We start from the raw sequence: 13485 nt of genomic DNA on the forward strand, positions 1-13485 counted from the left end.
GACAAGGTCACATTTTTATCATTCATTCTGTAAACAATTGGATCCACTTGAGGCAGATAGACGAATAACATCTTCAGTGGTAATGCATGATCAAACTAATTACTAAACGTTTTAGTACTGATAATTAGTGAGTTAGATATATAATAGTTCCTCATATTTAGCTTAGATTACCAAAATGTAAAATTCAAATTTATCACAACAATGTCAAATAGAAGCGATACACCGCTACACCAAACGAGGGCGCTAACGAACGTTTTGAGCATTTCCGCACACGCCACGAAGAATAAATCCGGAAGTGTGTGCTTTCGTTCCTGGCTTCTGCTTAAGCTAACGTTCGCGTCTTCTTCGCCCTACTGATCTGAGATTTGTCCTCTAAAACTCAAGCCCTTACTCGTATCCAGACCCGATTTCACGTTTTGCTGGGGTCTGTGGAGAGGTATGTTCAACCTTACACACGATGACAAAAGCCATCCAAGTTGACAGCCAACTGGTGTTTATAGCGCCACGATTGTTAGCATTTGCCACCCAAACGTAGCTGTGGCCTGTGTTAGCCTCTGGTCGCTAATGAGCATTTAAACACCGGCAATTCGTCTAATCGTTTTCAAGCCATAATAGTTTATTTGAGGTGTCGATTAACGGGATCGTTGGAGCCGATTAAAGCAGGCTGGCTTTTAGCTAAGAGTTCATGTTGGATTACGCAGCACCCCCTCGACACTTTCTTGAATGATATCGCACGTCATCGTAACGAGTATCGAGTGACGCAACGATTAAAAAAGTGTTATACTTATTTGTTATGTGAACATATGAATGTTGCTTTGGTTCCCGGTTTCCTCTTCGCCACCTGTTTAACGAGGAACATAAAACTTGTCAAGTTGCGCGACTCAACACGTCAAGAATGATTGATCCTTATTCATGTTTAATTTCATCAAGCACATCGTTGTGTTAACATTTTTTCATTGTGTCCACCTGATTTCAGGTAGTATCGTTTTATTCAACAACATTTGTCATGATCGTTGGTGATCCTTCATTTTCTAGGCAAACGGTTCTTTTTTTTTTAATTTAAAACAAAATCTGAAATAAAGATGCTCATATGCAGACATTAGCGGGCAGAATGTGGCAAATATCACAATTAAATCATGATGAATAAAAGGTTTGTGCTTGTCATTTGCCAGGATCATTGCGGGTAGCTACTCGTTTGGCCATTTACTCTTAAATTGAAACAGAGCATGTTTGTTTTATTTGTTCATTTACATCATGACAATTCTTTTTACACCAACAGATGAACAACAACGGGAAGAAGAGAGCTCCAACCACAGCTACTCAACGACTTAAGCAGGATTACCTCCGGATAAAGAAAGACCCTGTGCCTTACATCTGTGCTGAGCCTCTCCCCTCCAACATTCTAGAATGGTACACTCCCCTCCTAACAACAAACTCTACTTTTTCAATGATACTAATATTATTTAAACCATTAAAATTTCACATACCGGATGAAGTCTTGGCATGAAAATGAAAAAAAAAATGCAGGCTAGTGTACTCTTTCTCACACCAACGAAACTTTTGTTTTTGCTACTATTATTTCCATAGAAAAAAATGTTTTTGAGCCAAACCACCTTTTTTTTTGTTACATGTTGCCCCAAGTTTTTTTGTTCATCTCTACACGTTGCTCTAGAAAAGAGGGTAATACAGTGGTACCCCAACAAACGAGTATTTCGAGATACGAGTAAAATTTTGAGCAAATAATTATCTCTAGATACAGTGAAGAGGTAAGTGACCTGCATCCATAACAGCAAAATGCCAAATTACAAGTCCGTAACTATCACTTATTTAGGTCTTTTGCCGAGTAAACGCAGTTTATGGAGAAGCACCACCAATTTCGTCATACGCAGTTTCTGGGTGTGATGACAAGTAGGCTTTTTGTTGTTGATGATGACAACAGGGCCTATGTCCGATTATTATTATTTTAGCGGACTGTCTTTTTTGCCGCATCTCTTTCGTGTATAACAGATATCTACGAGCACTAGGCGGAGCATTGCATTTCCCCCCCCCGTCAGTATCGCTAATATGAGGAGCATATATTACTTCTTGTTGGCAAGTGGTCGTGCGTTATCCTATTGTGAGGACATTTGTGTGCATCATTTTCAGAATATTTTGAAGGGAATACAAAAGCAAACAGCCCATCGATAGTGAATGTCAGGTTGGAGGCGGGGCAAATAGAGCCAACCCAGGAGAAGAAATGTATCAAACTTTAATACAAAATTAGAATTAAGTTTAGTGTAAGGTTAGATTAAAATTATTTTTGAGTGTCTGCATTGTAATCCAAGTTCATTTAAATTTGTTTATGTTATGAAACGAGCGTGTTGCCGTGCAAAAAGCGCCCCCTTCCACCCCCTCTCTCTGTCCGTCTCTCTCTTTCTCTCCCCCTTCGAAATCCGTATAATTTTAGTAATATTAAACCACTAGTTATGTGTTACTTTGTTAATAGATGGCGAATTAGAAGAAATAAAACATTTTTTCCAATCCAATATCCTGTTTTTGGTGTTTTTTCAGAGGGTTGGAACGAATTAATTTGTTTTTATTTCATTTCAATGGGAAACGTTCGCTCGAGTTACGAGAAGATCGACATATGAGTTCAGTCCCGGAACAAATTAAGCTCGTATCTCGAGGTACCACTGTATTGCACAATATACTTTTCATCTTGCACAGCAGTATTACACAACACAGTGTCTTAAAACAAATTTTCCTTGCTGGTACGAGCAGGAGCGTGTGTGTGTTTGTATGGAAAACACTGTGACCCAAGGAAAACTGATGCGTCAGTGTAATATAGAATAATTGTTTCTTTTTTCCAGTTGTAATCTTTGGTTGTGGCACACCTCTTTCCTCTTATCATCTGCCACTCAATTATTTACAATTCTTTTCAAGGATTGGAACGTGACTGCGTTACTGTCCTAAATGCACATGTGCATAGCCCTGGGCAAAGGGGAAAAATAGGAAAGGAAAAAGAAAAAAAAAAGATTTGAGTTGAACATCCACCTTGTTGGTCTCTATAACTTGTATTAAAGTCGGAAGGTCAGACTAAAGTTGCATTAAACTTAAATTATTTTCATGTTAAGACTTGCCTCAAGTATATGATGTCCAAGTGAGCTCACACAGATGGTGAATGGGCAAATCTTGTCTGTCTTCAAATGTGACAAAACATGAGCAATTTTATGTTATAAATAATGCTTTGTTTTCACTTGCAGGCACTACGTTGTGAGAGGTCCTGAAAAGACACCTTACGAAGGTATAAACCTGCTCAGAACACTTCTGTCAAGTCGATTTGTAGTCTCTTGGTTGTGGTTGTTGGGCAAGCATAAAATAAATGGTTCTTCTCAGTCACAGCTGCCACAATTACTACTACTAGTTTGATGGCGCAACACACCCCAAAGGATTTTGCGGTTTGACCAAAAACGGATAATGATACATCAACTGGTTTTTGGCAGGTGAACTGGATCTACGGCTTCCAAGGAATCCACTCCGATTAGACTAGGCAGAATCAGGACGTGTGTTAACACGTATTTTCAGAGGAAGCTTTTGACTTACAGAAAGACGAAAGTGAAACGAAATGGAAAAGGAGATGAACCTTAAGGGGAAAAATCGTTCTAAATAATCAACTGTAAATCTATTGTCGTTGAATATAAAATTTAATCCGTTTTTTTTTTTTAATTGGGTTTTTGAACATTTATTTCTTCGCTAAATCTTTCTAGAGGAAGCGCAAATAACACTGTTGGTTCTCACACCATACCTTGTCAACCGCTGTCTTAGAATCGACCTTTTTACAGCCATTTTTTTTCTAAAAGGTCAGAAGTGTTTTTTTTTTTTAAATACTTTTCCCATGTTGTTCAGCCAAATCATTATTCTTTTCCTATCCTTGTTTGTTTCTTGTAGGGGGTTACTATCACGGAAAGCTCATATTTCCTCGGGAATTCCCTTTTAAACCACCCAGTATCTACATGATAACACCCAACGGCAGATTTAAATGTAACATAAGGTAAGAAGATCCTTTTCTTTGTTTGGCAGGGGTTATTTTCTTACAGTGGTGTTTTTGTTTTTGTTTTTTTTAATGCTGTGCCTTTACGATGCATGCTCTTCCCCCACAGGCTGTGTTTATCTATCACGGACTTCCACCCTGACACGTGGAACCCGGCGTGGTCGGTGTCCACCATCCTCACAGGTTTGCTCAGCTTCATGGTGGAGAAGGGCCCCACCCTTGGCAGCATCGAGACCTCAGACCATACGGTGAGCTCAACTCCTGTGTGTGACAAAAAGAGCCTGATGAAGTCCACCGTTGTTGTTCCATATTAACATGTGGACTTCAACTGATGCCGTTAGACGTCCTATCCGTTCCGTGTGTGTGGGTGCGTCTGCAATTTTGGGGGAGGATGCCTGAACAGTTGAATGGCATTTCAATGGGAATGTTGATTTAATAATGTACAAGAAAACTGGATTCCAAGATTGGTCAGTGCGCAAAGTTAACTTCTAAGTCAAGGTCAGCATGTAAAGGCTGTGCCCCTCCCCCCCTCCTCCCCAGAAAAGACAACTGTCTGCCCAGAGCCTCGCCTTCAACCTCAAGGACAAAATCTTCTGCGAACTCTTCCCCGATGTTGTGGAAGTGAGAAATCTTCTTTGTTCTTTTTCTGGCCCTGAGCTCCGCTTTCCTATTGGTCTGAATTGTGTTTTGTCTGCCGTCAAACAGGAAATTAAGCAAAAGCAGAAAGCACAGGAGGAGTTAAACGCACGCACACAGCCCCTTCCCTTACCTGACGTGGTCCCCGACGGCGACCCCCAACAGGTCCACTACGGCCTCCCCGCCCTTAACGGGGGTCCCGTCCCCCTGGGAGGCGGCAACCCCGCCCAGGGCCTGCAGCAAGCCAATCGCAACCACGGACTTCTAGGTGGCGCTCTAGCCAACCTGTTTGTGATCGTGGGCTTCGCCGCCTTTGCCTACACGGTCAAGTACGTGCTGAGGAGCATAGCGCAGGATTGAGAGCCGGACAAACGTCAGGGGGAGGACAGGGACGTATGGTCTCGAGACCGCCACGGGCTCCGCACGAACCGAAAACAGTACGACCCGGACTATAGGGGGGGAGGGATCGGTGGCGGAATCAAACGCGGCTCATGGGTTGTGGACTCCAGTCGCTTCTGCGCACTGACGTCTCCAAAAAACACTTTTCCTTCCTCCTCGGTTAAAACGACATTTCTTCCGGAACAGTTATTGCTTTTATTCGTTTCTGCTGGCATAGAGTTTACACAAAAAAGGGAGGGGACCAACGCCACCATCTTTGTTCGAAAAGATCTACAGAGGCAAACAACAATCAACTGTCTACCTTCTCTTATGCTGTTTGTATTTCCGTCAGAATTGTCTCGACTTTTTTTGTTGCTGTTTTTAATCCCACCGATGATAAATTTCTACCTAAAATATGTTTACCTGAAGCACTAAAGGAAAGTCTTCATATGAAATTCCAGCGAGCCGTTGGGGCGCACACCCCAGCGTTCTCCAGTCAACCCATGAGCCCAATATGTCGCCAGTCGGGACCAGCGCCGTTGGGAAATGCTTTAGCTGACCACTTTAGCATCGCTCTGCCCGCGCCCAATTTGTAGACGCGGGAGGAGAATCAACATTTTCTTCAAAATGTGTATTTTCTTTCAGATCAATCGTTTTAATTTATAGACGAAGCCTTGGAGTGCGTAGCCGGACAACACGATAAAGTGTCCACCATTGTACATTTGTGCATCGCGTTTATTAGTGAAGCTAGTGGACTTCTTTTTTTCAGCACCGACACTTCAGAAATAAACAAATCTAAATGGACTGTGCTTGTTATCGTATGGCCTAACAACCTTCACGCTTCACTTCCTCTTTTTAGAGGGAAGCCAAATCAATAAGACTGCCGGCCACCTTGTACTTGTATTCATTAACAGGTAAACGTGCGTCACCACGGTATTTTTTTTGGCATATAAAGAAGAATGCAATTTATACTGCACCTTTTTTTTTCCATTTTCAATAACAATAGGGATTTCTGGGACTGGTTCCCAATTTTGTTGCCGTTGAAGTTTCCCTTCAATTCAGAGGAAGGCGTTTAAAATTATTCTTTCTGCCAATTGCAACACAATAGAAAGAATAAAAACTGATTACTAGTAAAGATGTTGAAATGTGCCTTAGGTCAGAACAGTACAAGTCGCATGAGTACGGTATCAGATGGCCTATCCATACAATATATTTAGGCAATAAGTTAAATGATTATCATGATGATCATTGGAAAACACAGTAATGAAAAATGTAACAATGGAAATGGTAACCAAAGTTCTCAGGAAGCACATGCAAGCAAAATTCTTGATTAGATAAAGCAGGAGGAGGTTATTCATTTTCTCTGCTGGCTGAACAGCATTCTTCAAGGGACTTCTTTTTCCGCTGAGGAGTATTCCCTGGAAGTGTGCTGACGTTGTGTCACGTGACGTGAGCAGGCAGGTCTGTTAAAGTCGCGTGTGCGACTGCAGCACTCAGAACGCACCTCAGACAGTTCAGCGGTAACATGGACAATACCAAGTAAGCTTAAAAAGATACTCTCTCTCATAGGTGAGTGGCTTTTAAGTGATTAAATGTATTGAATGAGATCTGTCTTGTTTCCCAAGGTGTCTCGACGCGGGGCCAAATGAAGATTTAGAGTGCGTGGTGTGCTGCTACGAGTACTCGCACACTCATCGGACCCCGCGCCTGCTGCACTGCGGTCATACCTTCTGCGTACCTTGCCTAGACAAACTGGCCAACGTGGACGGCGTGATCCGGACCATCTCCTGTCCTCTCTGCCGTTGGATCACCTGCACTGCGGCCACCCAGACCCTGCCTCAGACCTTGTGGGTCAACGCCGAGATCTGGAATCAGGTGGCAGAGAAAGAGCAAAGGAAGAGGAGGACGGACAGAAAGGAGGTCCCACTCGGGGGTCTGAACAAGAAACCCATGAGACCAACGTTGTAAGTAGAGACCATTGCTTTGACATCTAACTGAAGGTCCAGTACTTTTTATAATGTTTTATAACCATAACGTACAAGCAATTTATGAAACATCACTAGTCCTAATGTGCCCTATAAGCGCCACTCAGGAATACGTTTCCAAAGGCGTTTCATTTTGTCACAATATGACTAACTTTTTTTGCTTTTTTCCCCTTCAGCTTGGATTCCAATCATGCTGTTCTCAAGTCTGCATTCCTAAAAATGTTCACGGCGCATCAGCAACGTTTGCCAGCCTCCTGACACTTATATTGTCTTTTGATGTTCCATTTTGAAATGTGTTTATATAACCTGTATATATTTTTGCACATGTTTAATGTTGTAAATAGATTTTGAAGAGCCAAATAACATGTGGTCAGAATTGTTCAGCATGGTGTCTTTGTTTACCTGTATATTTACACCATAAATAGGAAAAATCGTGTTTTGGATTTCTCTTCCAGTTCATGAATCTTTTTCCTGATGGCACTACAATAAAACTGTATTATTGTGACTTCTGCTTTATTTATTAATGATAGAAAAACTATGAATACACTACATATTTTACTCATCTGAGGATAGGGGAGGCTTAGGTATCCCTAGAGGTGATGGGCTCTTTTTTTTCTTTAGTGAAAAAAAAGCTTTAGTACTATACTGGTCAATTTTTCAAGAAAATAAAACCTCACTATCCATGGTCTTTTTTTTTTTTTAAGAAAAAAAGCCTTACTATACCAGTGGTGGCAAGTCCTTCTCTGCTGGCCTAAAAAAAATATCTGAATCACAGACTGATGTTAATTATATTTTGGCCATGAATACTTAATAAATAATTCTAAATTGTTTGTCAGCTTCCTGTCATTGCTGTGTGTTTTCATATTTAAGCATTTAACCAATCACATTTCAGCTATTATTTGTTGCCAGGGTCAGGAATCGTCCTGGAGGCCTTCACAGACAAACCTGTTGCTTTAACCAATCAGATTTCGCCCTCTCGCAGGGGAGGGATACGTCATCGCCAAGGTCAGAGTGCAAATCGCCGCCATTATTTAAAATGGCGGATGAGTCCGGAGTCTGTTTGGGAGTCGACTGCAAAGCAGCTCAGAAGTGCCGATTTACCGAAGAAAGACCCGATAAAGCTCCCACAGGACAATGCAGCGCATTCGGTACGTTGTCATTTGGGGATTTCGAAGCCCCAGATTTCATTTTATGAGTGCTTTTTGACGCGACCGTGCTTCGTTCGCGTGATGTAGCCCCATGTGGATGGACACGGAAAAATGTTTGCTAACAAATGGGCTACATTGCGTTACCTATAACTCTTTATGTTTAAAAAGAAATGTTTCCATTGTGTGTTTCAGTTCCTCAACGTGCGCAGACTGCTGGGAAACATCAAGAATGTGGTCTAAACGACCACAAAGGAGTAGCTTGTCGACGCCATAACGAGCTGTTTGTCAGTAGTGAGTGGTTTTTTTTAAATACTAGATTATATTGTCTCTGTGTAATAATTAAATGTCAACGTTCAATGCTTTTCTCAATTAGCTTGTTTTTCATTATGATACTTTCAAATTTTGAATGCAAACACTCTAACTGATCTAGTGTTGATTTTTAATAGCAAGAACCTGTGTGGATAACTCACACCCACACGAGTACCATCAGTGGAGGTGTAAGGAATAAATAGTACACTTTAAGAAATATATATATATATACACTAACAATATATTAATTTTTTAACGTTTTGTGAGTAGTGTACATATATATATATATATATATATATATATATATACATACACTTTAAGAAATATACATATATACTAACAATATATTAATTTTTTAACTTTTTGTGAGTAGTGTAACTTTATATATATACACTTTAAGAAATATATATATATACTAACAATATATTAATTTTTTAACTTTTTGTGAGTAGTGTTCATATATATATATATATATATATATATATATATATATATATATATATGTATGTATGTATATATGTGTACACTACTCACAAAAAGTTAAAAAATTAATATATTGTTAGTATATACATATATATTTCTTAGTGTATGTATATATATATATGTACACTACTCACAAAAAGTTAAAAAATTAATATATTGTTAGTATATATATATATTTCTTAAAGTGTACTATTTATTCCTTACACCTCCACTGATGGTACTCGTGTGGATGTGAGTTATCCACACAGGTTCTTGCTATTAAAAATCAACACTAGATCAGTTAGTGTGTTTTCATTCAAAATTTGAAAGTATCATTATATATATATATTACCCTGGGGTTGTTAGTCCCTTCTCTTTCCTAAAACAAAACCTCAGGGCTTGACCTTTTCATTTTTAGTTTGAAATGTAGTTTAGAAAAAACTCAAGTGGAAATTCATTCAAGAATATTGCAGGGGTCATTTTTGACTCAAGTTTAAACATATAGTAAAACAATCATATCCGCCAGTGTTTGGCATGAAGAATGGAATCAATGATGACTTTTTTGGATGTTTATTTTTATGCTTGACTGAAAAATGCATCCAGGATGAAATAACATGGGAAATAAATGTGGGTCGTTTGTGCATCAAAATGGTTAAATAAGCAATTACATAATCGTGCTGTCATGTTTTGTAGAGGCTTAAAGCCACCGAGGTGGTGGAAGAGGTGACAAAGCAGGTGAAAGCTGTCAAAATCAACGAAGACTTAAGTCAAGGCAGAAGTTGTGGTTGAGGTAGGACCCAACCCAAGTGTTTCAGGTTATTTTATTTCTTATTTTCATCTCATGCTTACTAAACCTACACCTTTTGTATCTTGCTTCTCTTCAGGGTCCACCCAAGTTTACCAAATCAACGCTAAAGAAAAGGGTGACATCGGAGGGTGGCAGTCTTTGACACCAACATCCCCCCACTGGTACTTGTTGTTGTAGAGCAGCGGTCTCCAACTCAACAAAAAACAATTGGTTAGATATTTTCTGTCATCAAAAGGGACATTTACCTGGAAGGTCCTTCCAATAATGCTACTAAAGTGCCATCTCTCCTTTCCTCAGTCAGCATGCCTTCATCCTGCAGCAAATGGCAAGTTATGTTAAACCCACATTAGGATAAAAAATGGTTACAAGACCTACCCCTTTGACCACTGCAGAGGCAGAGAGTCTCAAAAATAAGTCTTAACAGATCTCCAATTCCATTCCTCAAGGGCTCCTGTCAAGTATCTTTTCCATATCTCCCACCACATCTGAATCAAATGATCAACTCATCAGTAAGCTGTCCAGGAGGTTAATCATGATCATTTGATTTTGGTGTGTTGGAATACATGGAAAATATACTGGATAGGGGCCCTTGAGGACTGGAATTGGAGATCTGTTAAGACTCTTATTTTTGAGTCTCTCTGCCTCTGCAGTGGTCAAAGGGGTATGTCTTGTAACCATTTCTTTATCCTAATGTGGGTTTAATGTAACATGCCATTTGCTGCAGGATGAAGGTGTGCTGACTGAGGAAAGGAGAGATGGCACTCTAGTAGCATTATTGGAAGGACCTTACAGGTAAATGTCCCTTTTGATGACAGAAAATATCTAACTAATTTGTTTTTTTTCTTCCAGATTTGAACTGATGATTGCACTGCTCCACTTAATTGCTGGATGACCTACATGACCTATTTAAAAGCCCTAATTGTTGTGGAAAATAAAGATGCTTGAAATGAAAACATGTTTGTATTCTTTTGCTGGGTAAATGAATAGTACAACCATGACAATTCAAAGTTTTATTAACAGGAAAACATTTGCATCACATCCAAGTGTTGATTGTCTTTTCTCCACCTGCAAACATTGTAAAAATCTGATAGTATGCACCTTGAATAAGATTTACACTTTGGAAATATTTTGAAAACATGTTATTCTAAACACTTAGTAAAAAATCATAGAAAAAACTTGCAGCTGAAACCAGAATTTTACACTTAGAATAATTTTTCAACAAAATACTTAGGAAATACAAATAAAAAAAAAGACCCATGAAAGGCTTTTAGGTCTTTTTTCACCAAGTGTTTTAAAAAAGACAATTGCTGCTCAAATCTCCTTTATTTGTTGGCTTAAATCTTTAAGAAAATAAAGATCCACCTTACCTTAGGGGTCTGGCCACCATGAGCCAGAGAACTCTACCTATAAGAGGGGGGTAAATTGCAACTTTAGTCAGTGAAATCTCACCATGGAAATAAAATAGATGTGATTAAGCTTTAAATTTGGATGAATACTCTACAATAAACAAATACATTTACCTCTCAGAAGCCTGCCAGCATTTTAACCAAAGTGCAGAATTTAGAGATGCCACATCGTCAAGCAAGGAAGATCACTTGGACACACCCCAGAGTCTAGACGCAGGCCTGATGTGTTCAAAAAAAATTGCAAAAGTTATCATATATAGAGACTGCAGACTCAAAAGAAAGGCTTAGGTTTCTTTTTTGGAACTAATTTTACCTTGATCTGGCCCAGTCTGCTCTCCTGTAACCTCAAGGCTGTGTGTTGTGGACAGGCAGGAAGAGCTCCATCTTCATGCTAAACAGGGAAAACTTCATTTAACCACGTTATTTGGGAATTGCAAAACAATTACTACAGGAAAGAGAAATCTTACAAGAAATTTAATTAACGATCAAGATAAAGAATGAATGAAAATAAGTTAGCAAGTGCTCCGAGTTATTTTGCTATTTGCAGATGTTAGAATAATGATTCAAACCTTTTAAATCATTATTAGTAATATTTAATTAAAATAGGAAAACATCTTTCAACATATCTGCTTACAACTTGCAAGGAGTTGCCTTGTGACGTCGTCTCAGTCCACAAGGCATTCTGAATTGCAGTAACTGAATCATTGTATTAAATATACAGACTGAGGTGAACAACTAGGAGAAAGTTGGCTTAACTATTTTTGTATCACTATCAATATTTTTTGGGGTGAAAACAGAACAATAACAAATTGGAAACAGGCGTTTAACACTCGCAGTGAAAACTATTATTACAACAACACATCAGGAACTAAGTCGAGCCTATGGATGTCATTTTAGAGTGAGCATTTACCCAACAAACTGTGCGTTGATGTCTCACCTTTGTGTGAATTAAATTAAAAAGACACACGACTGCACGAATCAATAATGGAGAGAAAACGGGCAACATTTTTAAATCAAATGGGGAGCGTCGTCGTGATGCTAATGCTAACTAGCCACAGGCGGCACACTGTAGCTGGGGAAAGGGGCCCAAACTTAATTCGTCGACGGTGTGTTCACCCTGGCATTAAACTAACAGATTTGTTGGCGTTTTAGGCTCAATTGATTCCTAACAAATCTCCCGGTAGCGTGATAAAAATGCACTTAGGCCAGTAATTTGCCGTACGACGCCTTACCTCGTTGTGCTCGTCGTCCAACAGCATGAAAAGGCTGTCCCCAAAGGGCGAGATTCTGCGCATGTGCGTAATTTACGCAGGTGCGTAACCACGCCCATATTTTTCTACCATATTGAATGTGGAAAAGATGGTGGCTTGCTTACCGTGCTCCACAAGGTGGTTTGTACTCCCAACTCAATGTCTATCTATGTTTTGAAGATGACGTAATTAGTCGTGATTTTTGTGGTCTTGATGCTATAAAACAGTATGTGTCTGCCCTGCTATACATGGTCATTTTTTTTTAAAGCAAAAAAGCCTTACTATACGTGGTATTTTTTTAAAAGCCTCCTTATATATATACATGGTCAATTATTTTTAAAGAAAAAAAGCCTTACTATACATGGTAATTTTTTTTAAGCCTTACTATACATGGTCATTTTTAAAGAAAAAAAAAAACCTTTCTATAGATGGTCATTTTTTTAAGTAAAAAAGCATTGCTATACATGGTCTTTCTTTTTAACAAATAAAGCTTTAGTACTCTACTGGTAATATTTTTCAATTAAAAAAAGCCTTACTATACATCATCTTATTTTAAAGACAAAAAGCCTTACTGCACATGGTCTATTTTTTAAAAGCCTTACTATACATGGTCATTTAAAAAAGCCTTGCGATACATGGTCATTTTTAAAGGAAAAAAGCCTTACTATACATTGTCTTTTTTTAAAGGAAAAAAGCCTTACTATACATGGTCTTTTTTTAAAAGTAAAAAAGCCTTGCTATACATGGTCTTTTTTTTAAGCCTTACTATATACATGGTCATTTTTTAAAAGAAAAAAAAGCCTTACTTTACATGGTCATTTTTTTAAAGCAAAAAAAGCCTTACTATACATCGTCTTTTTTTAAAGCCTTACTTTACATGGTCATTTTTAAGCAAAAAAAGCCTTCCTTGTTTTAACAAACAAAAGCCTTGCAATAAAAGTACTTTTTTAAAGAAACTAGCATTACTATCTATACATGGTCTTTTTTTCACTCAAAAACGGACTATATACTTGGTCAGTTTTTGAAATAATAAAGGTTTTGCTTTCTTTTAACAAATAAAAGCTTTAGTATTC

General features: G+C 38.7%; 2 protein-coding genes and 2 long non-coding RNA genes across 7 annotated transcripts; 3 read left to right on the top strand and 1 right to left on the bottom strand.

The window, feature by feature from the left end:
* The first annotated feature begins 257 nt into the window (after nucleotides 1-257).
* On the top strand, nucleotides 258-5848 carry ube2j2 (ubiquitin-conjugating enzyme E2, J2 (UBC6 homolog, yeast)). Its single transcript, XM_077603671.1, has 7 exons — nucleotides 258-436; nucleotides 1280-1410; nucleotides 3243-3283; nucleotides 3928-4030; nucleotides 4140-4278; nucleotides 4571-4651; nucleotides 4736-5848. Exons 2-7 carry the CDS (start codon nucleotides 1280-1282, stop codon nucleotides 5024-5026), a joined length of 786 nt encoding a protein of 261 aa, XP_077459797.1. The 5' UTR covers nucleotides 258-436; the 3' UTR covers nucleotides 5027-5848.
* A 152-nt stretch (nucleotides 5849-6000) lies between these two features.
* LOC144076100 (uncharacterized) lies at nucleotides 6001-7534 on the top strand. The gene is made up of 3 exons (XM_077603673.1): nucleotides 6001-6583; nucleotides 6670-7008; nucleotides 7206-7534. The coding sequence occupies exons 1-3, from the start codon at nucleotides 6570-6572 to the stop codon at nucleotides 7285-7287; spliced, it is 435 nt and encodes a 144-aa protein (XP_077459799.1). The 5' UTR covers nucleotides 6001-6569; the 3' UTR covers nucleotides 7288-7534.
* A 505-nt stretch (nucleotides 7535-8039) lies between these two features.
* On the top strand, nucleotides 8040-10709 carry LOC144075750 (uncharacterized). 3 transcript variants are annotated; one of them, XR_013300625.1, is made up of 5 exons: nucleotides 8040-8177; nucleotides 8370-8468; nucleotides 9642-9738; nucleotides 9833-9966; nucleotides 10606-10709. It is a non-coding gene; the product is annotated as an uncharacterized LOC144075750 (long non-coding RNA). The 3 variants fall into 3 exon arrangements; XR_013300626.1 differs by having other exon boundaries at nucleotides 9833-9917; XR_013300624.1 differs by lacking the exon at nucleotides 10606-10709 and having other exon boundaries at nucleotides 9833-10036.
* A 42-nt stretch (nucleotides 10710-10751) lies between these two features.
* On the bottom strand, nucleotides 10752-12470 carry LOC144075749 (uncharacterized). 2 transcript variants are annotated; one of them, XR_013300623.1, is made up of 5 exons: nucleotides 12395-12470; nucleotides 11476-11553; nucleotides 11277-11381; nucleotides 11124-11160; nucleotides 10752-10821 (listed from the first exon to the last, which is right to left on the bottom strand). It is a non-coding gene; the product is annotated as an uncharacterized LOC144075749 (long non-coding RNA). The 2 variants fall into 2 exon arrangements; XR_013300622.1 differs by lacking the exon at nucleotides 10752-10821 and having other exon boundaries at nucleotides 10976-11160.
* Nucleotides 12471-13485: the final 1015 nt, after the last annotated feature.

This window comes from Stigmatopora argus, chromosome 6 (assembly GCF_051989625.1).
Source record: "Stigmatopora argus isolate UIUO_Sarg chromosome 6, RoL_Sarg_1.0, whole genome shotgun sequence".
Taxonomy (NCBI): Eukaryota; Metazoa; Chordata; class Actinopteri; order Syngnathiformes; family Syngnathidae; genus Stigmatopora; species Stigmatopora argus.

Excerpts from the sequence above, each read along its gene's own strand:
- ube2j2 (XM_077603671.1), top strand. The coding sequence starts at position 1,280 with ATGAACAACAACGGGAAGAAGAGAGCTCCAACCACAGCTACTCAACGA. Across the intron at positions 1,411-3,242 it reads CCCTCCAACATTCTAGAATG|GCACTACGTTGTGAGAGGTC; the intron begins GTACACTCCCCT and ends TTTCACTTGCAG. Across the intron at positions 4,279-4,570 it reads TCGAGACCTCAGACCATACG|AAAAGACAACTGTCTGCCCA; the intron begins GTGAGCTCAACT and ends CCTCCTCCCCAG.
- LOC144076100 (XM_077603673.1), top strand. Across the intron at positions 7,009-7,205 it reads AAACCCATGAGACCAACGTT|CTTGGATTCCAATCATGCTG; the intron begins GTAAGTAGAGAC and ends TTTCCCCTTCAG.